A 13,463-nucleotide genomic window follows, 5' to 3' on the forward strand; every position below is an offset into this window, starting at 1 on the left:
CCAGGCACAGATATATTTTACATGTGATTTCACTTAACTTTTAGGAGATGCAAGGATATTTTAACAATAACAAAACATTTTATTAACTAGGAATAACAGGTCACATACACTAGTGAAAATCCAAGCTGAAAAAAAGCCTAAGTCCGTAAGCTATCCTTGTTGACACAGTATACCGCATTTCGGTTACAGAAAGCTTTTCTAACACAATATGAAAAGATAAAGCAAATGACTAAATTAGCATCACATCAAGATTACTGTTTCAACTGCAAAACAAAATATTTTGTTTGGCTTTCATCAAGTCTGCTTCTCTTAAAGTTTTATGAGAATATGACTAATTAAGATGATACAGCTGCCTCTTAAGTCTTATTGAGCTAAGATGTTACACATTTACAGTCTTGAGGACATAGAGAGCTTGTGTGGATGTACATCAGCTAGCTCAGAACTAGCTAGTCTCAAAAAGAGAAGAAGAAATTCTGGCACAGGTCACAAAACCTTGATGCAGTCCAGAGTGAACACATGTACAACAAAATAACACTGAGTTGCTTCCTGTAATGGCTAAATTACTGCTTAGTATTGAAGCTAATTTAGGATTTTTCCAAGAGCTTTTTTCCCCATGATTTGTTTTGACTGCAGGGAAGCTGCATGGTATCAGGAATGTTTTCAGAAGTCATAGTCTTGCTGGGACTTGAGCATATAGCTAAAACACTGATCTACACTGTGTTTTTCATCGAACAATCTGAAATAGTCAAATCCTTCAACATACAAAAAAAAGAAAAGGGGATTTTTGCATGAGATTTTTAGAAGTAACTGATGGGGAAACTTATCTTGAAATATTACCTTAAAAATGGTCCTCCTCCCCCAAGTTTTAATTATGTGCCACTGAAGGCTTGAAAATATCTGCATACCTGTGATTTGGCAAAATTCTTGGGTATGTTGTTATTAACTACCTAATCTGCAGTAACTGCTATCCTGGAGTACAACCTCCTTCACATGGTCTTTGTTTGGCATCCTGTCAGACAGCTTTGTGACTATAGGCTTGAAACAGTGAACTTCTGTTTTCAAGATGAGAAAACCCCCAAATGGTAAGAAATCAAAAACTTGAACTTTTTCCAACTTGCTTGCACTACTGTTAGAGATGCTTGTCTGAAATTGCATGCAATTATCTTTCATAAGTCAGTTAACCTGGAAAAAGCCATGGTAAAAAGGAAATATTTTTTCTACTTCAGGCCTGTATCTTATAGCATTGGTATCCTTATTCTCAGGACAAAAAAAGGAAACAACAATAGGTCACTAAGCTTTATTCTTTTACTAACTAAATTTAGCGTGCCAGAATCTATTCGCAAGAGTCACAGTCTCCCTAGCCTATTTTTACATTTTCTTTCTTTTTTAGATCCACCTCCTTGAAGCAGAAGTTGCTCTGCATGTAGTTCTCAACTCCACTGACTTCCTACTCATGCCCAGAGCTTCTGGATGTCACGTACATATTCAGCTGATTCAAATATAACATGAAACTATTTCTGCGTGTCATGGACAAAGCACAGTCCTCAAGAACTCTTGCAAGAGCTCTTCTTTTATCCTCCTTTCCCCATTCTCACGAAAAATCCTATTATACATAGACTTTGTTTATTCCGGCTGTCACTGGGGTCGCAACTGATACTCAAGTTTTAACTTGAAAATATTCACACTGTGAAGCCTTGAGCATTTGAAGATCCAGATTTTTGCTGTTGTCTCCATGGATTTCTTTCAGTCTCTTTTTTTCTCTGCTTTTTAGGATCTCTCCTACTCCTGGAGACATTGAGTGCTTACTTCTAGACCCCTGCAGAATTGCTCTGTATAATTCCACCTTTAACACACTGACTTTTCAATTAAAATTTTGTTTTCTTAAACAGACCAGTTAGTTGGTGCAGCATACAGAAAAAATGGATAAGTGTTAAATAATACTACAGGAGTTTTCTTTCTCAGAGAGTCATGGAGCTACTGGAACAAGTCCAGCAGAAGGCTGCTGAAATGATTAGGGGACTGGAACATCTCTCATATGAGGGAAGGCTGAGAGAGCTGGGACTCTTCAGCCTGCAGAAGAGAAGGCTGAGGGGGGATCTTATCAATGTGTACAAGTATCTGAAGGGAGGGTGTCAAGAGGATGGGACCAGACTCTGCTCAGTGGTGCCCAGTGACGGGACGAGGGGCAACAGGCACAAACTGAAACACAGGAAGTTCCCTCTGAACATGAGGAAAAACTTCTTTACTGTGAGGGTGACAGAGCACTGGCACAGGTTGCCCAGAGAGGTTGTGGAGTCTCCTTCTCTGGAGATATTCAAAACCCGCCTGGACACGATCCTGTGCAACGTGCTCTAGGTGACCCTGCTTGAGCAGGGGGGTTGGACTAGATGATCTCCAGAGGTCCCTTCCAACCTCAACCATTCTGTGATTCCGTGAATTTATATGTAAGCAAACCATCAACAGACAGCTGCTTCCTTGTATTTCAAAAACTTCCTTTCATAGGAAAATGTTTATCTTGCACAACCTGATAACTACAAATTCAGTTATACTGGATTATTAAAATACTGGATGTTGCAAATGGTTTACAAGTCAGTCAGTCCTTTAACAACAGTGCCTTAATGTGTTTATTATAGGCATTTTTGTATTTTAAAGATAATATTCAACTATATTTTATAGTTGTAATTCTGTCCTCCTACACATACACAATTAGGTCAATTACAAACTATTTGTAAAGCATCCTACATAGTAAGGGGTTTGAGATTTTAAAGCATCTGAAGTTTAAGATAAGCAAAGTCAGCCTACCAGTGTCATAAACCTTGTGAACTGTCCATTTTTTGTTCTGTCACAGTAAGACTTTCTAAAGAAGAACCAAAATGTGAGAATGGCTGTCCTAGGCCAGAGATTGTATCCACAGCATGTTTAATAATACTATAATAATTTTTATTTCATGACTTTCCCTAATTAATTTCTAAACTTATTTGTACTTTTGGCATCTATAACATCCTGTGGCAATGATTTCCACAATGCAATTATGCACTGCATGAAGAAATGTTTCCTTCTGTTTATTTTAAACCTAATGCGGGCTAAGAAATAGGGGTCAACAAAATTGTGTTATAAGAAATAATGAATAATCACACCCTCCCCATCTCTTCCATGGCATTAGTAGTTTTACATGCCTCTTCCATTTCTCCTGTACTTGCTTCTTTTCCAAGCTGCAGAGTCCGCACCAGTTTGTTCATATATAGGCACATCTCTTCTCATGTACAAGCTGGTTTACACTTTTTTAAAGACAGGAGTTCTACATTGTTTGCACTATTCCAGATTGGTTGCTGATGTCATCATTGCATTTGTATAGAACTAGCCACAACTCCAAGATCTCCCTCCTGAGTGGTAACACTTAATTTAGACCTCCATGCATGTTAGTTAAGAGTCCAGTTCCTTCCCACAAGTATTATTGTATATTTAATGCATTTGCCAGTTTATTAGTTTTTCATTTTGCATTATTATCCCACAGTTCTTCATTATCACAACTTGGGGGTTTTACTCTCCTAAACAGTATATAAGTACAAGCTGATTCTTTCCTGTTTAGCCCCCTTCACAGATTATTTATTAATTGGACAGCAAAGATCTCTGCTTAGATGCCAGTAGGATTCTACTGTTGGCTTTCTTCCGTTGTGAAGATGGATCATTTTTTCTTACCCATTGTGTCATATCTTAACAAGTTATTAATCCATGAGAGGACTTCTCTCTTACTTTTGTGACTGTCCAGTTTCTTCAAGAAACTTTGGCAACACCCATCATGAGCTAGGATGATTAGTTCATATGGTTCTGGCATGCCCATCAACTGAAACATCTCCAATGGGTTTGAAGCTATGATGTCTCTGCAACAGACATGCTGGTTCTTTATAATAATTTTATGTTCCCCATCTGCATGTTCATTTTTCATATTTGTAATCATACTTCTCATTTTATTCCATGACAATTTCAACTAATTTTGATCAGCACAGGATTCAAACTTTCTGGGCTGTAGCTCAATGCAACACTCCCCCTCCCCCATGGAAATTATGCCACTCCTTTGATACCAAGACAATCTAAACAACAGGTTACATGCTAAAGTTCCAAATTTGATGATTTCGTATTTGAATTACTCCCAACCTGTTGGGTATAAGCTGATTAGTCTATGCAATCTGTTAGTATTTATTTCATCCGTTTGTTCAAAGATCTTTTTCCCCTTGGCATTTCAATTTGAAACAGACCTCTGACACATCTTTAGTAAACTCCAGCACGGGAACTTCCATACTCCCTCCACCATTAACACAGACGCTACAAAAGCCTTTCTAAACGTTGCTGCTAAAGATTTGTCTTTTGTTAGTGTTCTTGTTATGTCTGGATCATTACTGGACCTAGAGACGCTTGTTAGGTCTCTTGCTTCTAATGTGCCTGAGGAATTCATCAAAGCTCTTTTTCTGCCTGTCTTCTGTTTTTTACATGTAACTTACCAGTTATGCATTCTTCTGTTTTCCTCATGTATGGAGGCTCTCTACTTTGTGAAGCATCCCCCTTTACCTGTTACAGATTTCCCTTCTCTGCAGTTTAACAACGAGTTTGGGTTTTTACCCCTTATGACAGACTGTTGATACTTAAGACTTTAAATATGGTATCTCTTGATACCACTGAAAGCTTAACCCTTTTAGCTGCTCCTTTTAACTACCTTCCCACAAGCTTCCTTGTTTAGATGTAAAACCCTTCATGAGACGTTACTGTAATATTTACACTTGCTCTTAAAACAATATGGAAATTGCATTTATTATAGTTACTCTTGTAGGCTGGATCAACACTAACTTCATCTTAAACTAGGTCTTGTGCACTGCATATTTACCAAGAGCTACTTATCTTGCGAGCTGACAACTTACCAAAAAAACCCAATAAATTCTCTTCATCTCCACATTTACTGAGTCTTCCTACAGGTAATGGAACCATATAATAATGGAAAATGCTTCTTTCCTTGGCATCTGTTACCTCTTTAAGCACTTCATAGTAATTTTCCATCTTGTTTACATGGTCAACAGTCCAGCCTTACTGTATTTTGGCCTATTGTCACACAAATCCAATTCATAAGAGTACTTTCTGATCTAGACTTACATATATACCTTTGACTGTAACCTCTATCATATAGTATCACATCTACACATCACTACGGTCTGCATTGTCATCTCTACACAAATGTCTTCCTGAGATGCCCAATATGTCAAAATGCAGATTTAAAACCAGGCAATCCAACTCACTCACTCCATTGTTCTCATTTCAGATTTTGTCTAGATGGCCATAAACAATTGCTATTGGTCTAACGTCTGCTTTTATATTTTAAAAAGAGAAGAAAGCAATAAATACATACATGACGGTGTTAATCCCTGACAGTTGTTGAAACATCTGCAGACCACAACCCACAACTAAGGCTCTTCGAGTTGGAGGATATGTTAGCATTCTGCAGATCACAGGTCCGGCTTAAAAACAAACAAACAAACAAAAGAATACATAATGGTTCTTAAATGCTCTCTGTCAAGACAATGTTCCCAAGTATAAGTTTTTGCACTTCATTTTGATACAAACTGGGATTCTTTCAATTATTTTTGAATAATTTTATCATTTCAGTTCTTTTCTGCACTGTACAAAAAAGATGATTTTTCAGGAAACATAGGCACAACACAAAACAATTTTTTTGGTCAAAGTGTATATAGTACTATTGATGGCACATGTACAGCTCTCCTATATTCTATTAACAGACTGCACATCTGTTATAACTGGATATACTGTTTCAAAGTTCTTACAAATAGTCACTTCTGGTCCCTTTCTAAAAGCTCCCACTCATATTGAGAAGTTACTTCAGAAATGCCACTGCTCACTGCTCAGATCTGGATCTTGCAGATAAAACTTTCTCCAAAGTCCCCCAAAATCAATTTATACAAAACAGTTGCAAAAATGGGTATTTTGTGGTGTGGGATAGATCTATGTTGCACAGGTGTAAGGCCAGCAGATGGAGCATAAATTAAATTTCTTCCATACCTTTGGAAGCATTGGGATGGGGCTACATTCAAAAAAGCAGAAAACAGTGTCTTAAGGAAGAGGAAAACCAACATTTCTGGCAGATAAGAAAAGTTTCCTTCTTTGTTAATTTTAAATTTTCAAAGTATCCTATAAACAATGCAATACAGAAAATTCTATGAATCAGGCAAAAATAGAAAATATTTGACTCCGTTATTTAGTTGAATTTACTTCTGTCCAGTATGTCATTTAAGCTAAAACATATTCGGTGAAAAATTTTACATTTTACTTGGTATACCTACTTAGAGCAACTAATAAAGGTCACAATACATATATCTCAAAATAGTTGCCATCAAATAATAAAAAGCTGAATAGAAGTCATATCTAGAGGCCAAGACCACCTATATTTTATGTTTACATTTATACATTTTCCTCAAAGCCCATCCTGAATATACAGAAATATATTAAATGCACTGATTCAATATAAAAATCTATAGAAGTCAGTTAAGGAAGAAAGATTTACACCAGAGAGTTTCAATTTCAGAAAGCTGGCCATGTATGAACAGTTTCAATAGCAAAATTTGATAAACAAGTTTAGATAAAAATTTTCTCAAAGGTAGTCAAACCTGTCTGGGAAGAGTCATTCTCATAAAAAAATTATGGTGTTCACATGCCATTTGTATTATCACTTAACTCCCCTGTCTTTATCATTAACAGTAGAATCCCATATGGCGAATTGTCCACGTGACATATATACAATGGCAAATGCCATTAACATACAGACAGTACACAGTTCTACCTGTCCAGCAATATAGCCACATCACTACCTCCAAAATGCCTCTATTTGGGTTCATAAGGAACTTATGTGAGTTTTTTAGCAATTCCTGATCCACTCAGATATTTGATGACGAGAGTCATGCAATACCCTATTCACAGTAAGGCATTGTACAAAACGATGGAAACGAAGGCATTAAAATGAATAGCTAGAAATGAAAGCAGCTGTTCCCAAACAATGGGTTGCAGCTCAGATGGAGTCATGAGCCCTTAACAAATTTAATTACAAAAATCCATTTGTAGGCCTGGAAGTGGGTCCCTGCAGAAAGTTTAGGACTTCAGATTAAAGTCTTTCTGTGCTTTAGACCTTCAGAGCATCCAATCAGCTAAATTCAGTAAGTATTTGTAATTTTTTCATATTTCTGACTAGTAGTATCATATACATGATGTTGAAAACATCATACTGGCTTATGTCAGAGAATAAAAAGTTTCACTACAAGTCTGTGCCATGGCAACTACACATCTGAATAGGCATACAGAAAATTAAAGGACTGACTTTCATAAAGTTCACAGCCTTCAGGTTTACAAACCAATAAACTGAAACCAAATAAAAGACATCATTAATCTCTATATTAAATGAGCTTTGCAAATTAACTTAAAAGCCCAAAGGACTTTTGCTGTTTGTAAGATGGGTGTTTTTAAACTAGAAATTGTATGAAACTTTTTATTAAAATCATCTAGCCCTAAAACTACATGTATTATTCTTGTGTTTTCCTATATTCACTCCTGCCACTGAAATTAAAGTTGCTCTTGATCATACAGATATCACAGGAATAAAATCCTAGCCCTTCATATCACAGCTACACCAAATACTGGGAACAGGACCAACTATTAACTAATGAGCTTGATTCTCAGACAGGACTGTACAAGAGGGAGAAAAGAGCTTTTCCCATCCTTACGTGAGTTAATATACAACTGTCTTAAAACTAAACAAAAAAAGGCTAAACACAGTTAACAATGAAGAATGGTTTTAAATAGAATCTTTAAAATGAAGTCTTCAGAATTATTGAATGCATTTTTCTTCTGAAAATAAGTCTGCTGAAAATTGTAATTGAATTACAAGTTTCTGATAACACTTAAATCTACTGTTATCTATTGCAATAAATTAAAATAGCAAAAGCAATAAAATAAAAAAAAATTAAATGCAGCAACTTAATTGCAAATGGATCTAGAGGGAAACAGATGACACAAAAGATAGGTCACAAATAAAATTAAGTGATAGCTATTTGGCAATTTTTTACAATGGAGGACGTAAATATTTCTCTCCAAATTCACTATTTTTTGTTCATTGTACTCCTGCCTTAATTGCTTTTGGTTTCTCATTAGCTAGAGGATTTAGAAACATTCCTGGTTTTGAGCTATTTAATCTGAACTTGTGAAGCCACTGACATGTTTGTTTTCCATCTTCTAAGCTATTAATAAAAATTAAGTCAAAAGGATGAGACCTCATAATGTCATGATTAATTTAACGAGACTAGATTTGGTTGGACTTTTTGTGCTGTGGTTTCAGCTAATTACTTACAGATAAGTACCAAGCTCTTCCCAGGGGTCACCGCGTCTCAGCTAACAACGGAGGAACCACTTCCGGCACTAGAGAAAGCTCCCTGCCTCCTATGGGTCTCCATTCCTCTGAGAAAGCTCAAAGCTTGCCTGTTTGCGCCTTTTTGTATGGCAATGGCACCGGTCAGCCAAGAACAAGAAAAGATTGTCAGCTCATCCGATATTTGAGTTTGGGTATCGTTTCAATTTTTCACAGCAAATACATCCAATGGAATAACCAGATATCCATCTCCAGAATAAAATAAAAGCTCACCACACATAACTGTGTGGTTCTAGAGAGTTAATTAATGCAAGGAGCTTTTCCATGGCTAGTTGAAGCTTTTTATTTGCTTAGCAACCCTAGATTTCAAATAAACAGCCCCTCCAAAGCATCTTATCAATCCACAATGAGAGGAGAATAGAAACACTAAGAACAAAGATTTTTGTTTTGACAGCAAGTTGGCTTGGCCTTTTGGGAATCCTGAAAACAAAGCAATTTTCTTTCATCTGTAAAAGGAAAAACATCTTTCCCTTGATACCGCATTCTTTGATACAGAGCTTTGGTGATGGAAAATCCATACCACCATGTACTTATACAAAGAGGCAGCGGTTAAGAATGCCTTTGAATAGGACAAGAAGCAGCAGCAAGTGGGGGGGGGAGAGAAAAAAAAAGAGGGGACTGCATTCTGGCTCTGTGTGACATGTTCTTTCTATAAAGCACAAACTACTGTAAAGAAGTCCTTAAAAACTGGAAAAACCATGACAAAAGAGAAAACAAACAGATAAAAGTGGCAACTTAAATGATACCATTGTGAGCTGAGAGAAGTGGTACAATGACTGAAGAGAGGCAACCACCTGAGGAGTTGAAAGCAGAGGTTTCTGACTGTACAGTTCACTTGTCAGCTCCGGTGCCAGCAGAGGTGAACCCGAGTGTGGTATTGTCAAAATCTGCAGAGTGTGAGAGTGTGTGTGGGAAGGACGGGGAGGCTTATCTGTTTGTGTGATGGGAAAACAGGGATAGAAGAAACTGGGGATCACATTGCGCTTTCCTTATAGTTGTGGTACATATCTTGGAAGCAAAACAATAGGTAGTAAAAAAGACCGACTTCTGCATATCCGCAGTCTGCAATGTGGTTTTAGCAAACAATTATTTCTTTTCATGCTCTGCTCTAAAAGTGCTTTGCAAGGGAAACAGTAACATTATCCTCACTTAAAGCTGGAGAAAACAGATGAGGAAAGATAAAATGATGTGCCTAACAGAACACCAAGACAGAAGAGGCAAAGGCTCTAACAGTCTGGAGATCTACCCGCTCCACTGTCTGTCCCACCAACTAACAAATTGCAGTGAAAAGCATTTATCAAACTGGTATTAGAATTTTTCTTTTTCTTTTCAAGTTGAGGAAAGACACTTAAAAGAAAATTGCAGTCAGGATAGTTTCAAGAGTGATATTTTTTAATTAAAAGAACATCCAAAAAGCTGATGCCTCAAGAGTTCCCTCCAACCCAATCAGTAACCTACTCTCAAAGCTGATTCTTCCAGCTGTTAGCTACATTAACACTCATACAGGTATCATATTGTATTTCCTGAGCAACACACTTCAATCTCCCCCCCTTTTTTCTTTTGTAAATTTTTCTGCCAAGATCTAGGTGTAGCAAAATCTTCTTTTTTTTTTGTCTTTATCCTCTGTTCCTTGTTTCCGAATCAAACATCCTTGTTCCTGCTCTAAGCCAGTGATTTTAACAGTGAAAATAGATTTCTACTCCTTGCCCTCCAAAAAAATTAAAAACAGGGAGATATTCCCTGGAGGGGAGGGGGGAAAAAGGGAAATTTAGTAGAATTTTAGAAGTAGCCTGGAGCTCAATGAAAGTCTCTGTGAGAACTTTTGGATAAAATCTGTTGCATGTTCATTCTTTTGTTTATTAATAGCACATTTAGTCTAAACCATCTTCTTTAAAAAATATTTCTCATTTGGGGGTCCTGAAAAACTCCTGTCATTAGTTTTTCCTCTCACTTTTTAAAAGTCAGATACCATTAGCAGAAGAGCTTTATTAAAAATAGGTTTAAAAAAAGTTAGAAATGAGGTTCACTTTTAAACAGATTAAAAATAACTGTTTTGAAGTCAATAATTATAGTACAGCTCAGCAGGGTTCCAAAACTACCAACAAAGAGAAAATCAAAAAGTCACTGTAGATTAAAGTCAAAGGCTTTAGCTTTGGCTTCCTAACAACAGGACAGCACCATCAATGGACGCACAGACGACAGACAGTAGAGCAGACTATTCTAAAGCAAAAAATAATAAATCTTACGCAACTGCTTCAACTTGGATTTTATTTTATTTTATTTTTAAACAGAAGTATTTGAACTTCAGCACAAAGTTCAGTCCCACTGAAGACAGAAGGACAAATATATGCTTAAACATTTCATTGAATTGCAACCTAAGAGCATAGCTTCTCTAGATGTATAAACTGCTAACTAAGTTTCAGTACTAACCATCTTCCTATAAAAAAAATGAAGGGCTCTAAGACAACCATTATCACTCAACAGCAACGTGTTTTTTGGCTTTGCAGAAAAGGAGCTGGGGTCCTGCTGGACAGCAAGTGGAGCACGAGGCAGTGGCATGTCCTCCCACCAACCAGTAAAGCCAGCCGCAGTCTGGGACGAGCAGCAAGCGCACAGTCAGCAGGCCAAGGGAAGCGACTCCTGCCCTCTCACCGGTGCTTGAGACCCCCACACCTGGAGCACCGACTGCATCCCATCAAAAAACAAGTCCAGAGAAGAGCTGCCAGGATGGGTAGGGGGCTGGAGCACAAGACACACGAGGAGAGTCTGAAAGAACCAGGTTTGTCCAACCTGAAGAGCAAAGGCTAAGGGAAGATCTTCTGCTGTCTACAACTACATAGTAGGAAGCCACAGAGAAGATGGACCCAGACTTCTCAGAAGTGCACAGGGGTTGGATAAAAGGCAAAAGACCAGTTGGAATGGGGAAAATTTAGACTAGATACACATTTTTGTCTGCTGTTTTGTTTATTTTTTTAAACACCATTAAGGTGGTCAAACCTAAACCAAAAAAGAGGTGTGGAATCTCTGCCCTCAGAGACAGTCAAAACTCAGCTGAAAAAGGTCCTGAGCAATCTTTTCTAAGTTGACTAGGGCTTGGATTAGATGACTTCCAGAGGTCATCTCCATGATTCCTAAGCGAAACGTACATTATTCTATGATTCCATGCTGATACTGGTTATTATAACCCCATGAAAAAGTCAGTTTTGTGTTTCACAGTGGTCAAAAAAAAGCAAACTCTGTAAGAAATTAAAGAACAAAGCAGAAGTTATTATGACAAGAATAGAGTGTACTATGGTATATCAAATGCTGTATGCATTTTCTCTCTATTTCTTCCTTCATCTCCAAAATAAATATAGTAGAAATTGAAAAAGGTTCAGAAAAACGCAAAAAGGACAATCAAAAGAATAGAACAGTTCCAATGTGCTGCAACAGCAATGTTATTTTTACTAGTCCCCTGGGTACTAGAATGCTTATACAGTTGCACTTCATTAGTGTACCTATGTCTGGGTTCAAAACAAGCTAGCATTGAAGTCTGTTTAGTGTGATTCTGCTTTCATTGGTAAAACAGGTTTCTGCTTTCGACAACAAATGAAAGCAACCAATCAAGTATACTAGGATCCTTTAAGATGGAAAAAAAGACTGGGAGCAGGAAATACAAGAAGAGTTTTATAAAACCAAAAGTGGCACAATGAAGGTGAATAGGAACAACTACTGCTTCAATACAAGAGGAGAACAGGGTGTATAAAATGAAAAGTATCAGAGGTCAGATGCAAAAAAAGAGTGTAGTTATGATCCACCTATATAACATCTATTGGCCACTATCCAGACAGAATAGAAGGTGAGATGGACTTTTGGTCCGATACTGTGTGGACCTTTTTACAAAAAGTAGGGGACTCATGGCTCTTGTCTGTGGGTCAGAAGACAGGGACAGTGAGCCATGTTTTTGTTACTGTAGATTATATCTCACTGAAGCAAGAATACAAAATCAATTACTTAAGTAGTCTCATTTACTGAACTAGTAATAATTTCCAAATTAAAAGTAAAAGTGCAGAGAACAGAAAATCTCTTGGGCTATGATGCCAAGAAGTGGTTTTATGAGAACTGAAGATTATGAAAAGCTGATGTTCATGACAGTCTTCAAAACCTCCAATTTCTGGAGGATTCACATACGATCTACGTGAATTTTTACATTCAAGTCACTTTGAAGTTTCAGGCATAATAAAGTACTTCATAATAAAATATGCTTCTTCACAATTTTGCATCTGATACATTCGTTAGCATCAAAGCAAAGCTAGTACAAAATCAGCACAGAAGCAGTTTACTTCTATTTGCGCAAAGGAGAAAGCCTATAGAGAATCAGATTAGTAACACTTCATTTACTTTATAATGCTGTCAATGATAGCAACAAACTTCCCCAAGCAAGATACATAGACTGTTCTTAATATACTTTCACTGCACAGCAAAATCTTGTTGGCTTCCAGGTATTATAAAGAGACTGCCTCTGCATAAACTTGTGAGAGTTTCTCCATGGTAATTCTTACCAATGCCTGTGAAACTGGCAGCAAGTAGCTGCATCCACATACAATTGTTTGTACAGCTGAAATATTTTTTGCCTGTTGATTAACAGGAGAACATACTGTGGGTCTTCCTTTCACTAAATCATTTTCTTAAAAGTAATTTCAAAACCTGACACACAGATGTCTTGTATCATCAGTTGTGACTAAATCACTAAACAAAGGCTCCTAGATAAAACAGAATTAAAAAAAATATATAGTATATTGTTGCACCAAACAGTGGGCAAAAGGCATCTTCCTTCTTCATGACTCTGTTTTCAAGGGGAAATAGAATTAGTATTAGATAATAGACAGTCCAAGATCCCTCAGGTACTAAAGAATATATCTAATTTGAAAGCTGGTTAGCTTATACTGATTGAAAACATCTCTAATCATTTTCAGTATAACGAAGACAGAATATCATTGCCTGAACG

The 13,463-nt window shown here is 37.1% G+C and overlaps 1 protein-coding gene across 2 annotated transcripts in view; it reads right to left on the minus strand.

Annotated features, from left to right (window-relative positions):
• SLC2A13 (solute carrier family 2 member 13) overlaps nt 1-13,463 on the minus strand; it is a 159,638-nt gene that overhangs the window by 81,555 nt on the left and 64,620 nt on the right. For both annotated transcript variants that reach the window (XM_067316060.1, XM_067316056.1), the window contains exon 4: nt 5,396-5,504. In XM_067316060.1, the coding sequence (XP_067172161.1) occupies nt 5,396-5,504 (109 nt within the window). The remainder of the gene's footprint in view (nt 1-5,395; nt 5,505-13,463) is intronic.

The sequence above is a fragment of the Apteryx mantelli genome, chromosome 1 (genome assembly GCF_036417845.1).
Source record: "Apteryx mantelli isolate bAptMan1 chromosome 1, bAptMan1.hap1, whole genome shotgun sequence".
Lineage (NCBI taxonomy): Eukaryota > Metazoa > Chordata > Aves > Apterygiformes > Apterygidae > Apteryx > Apteryx mantelli.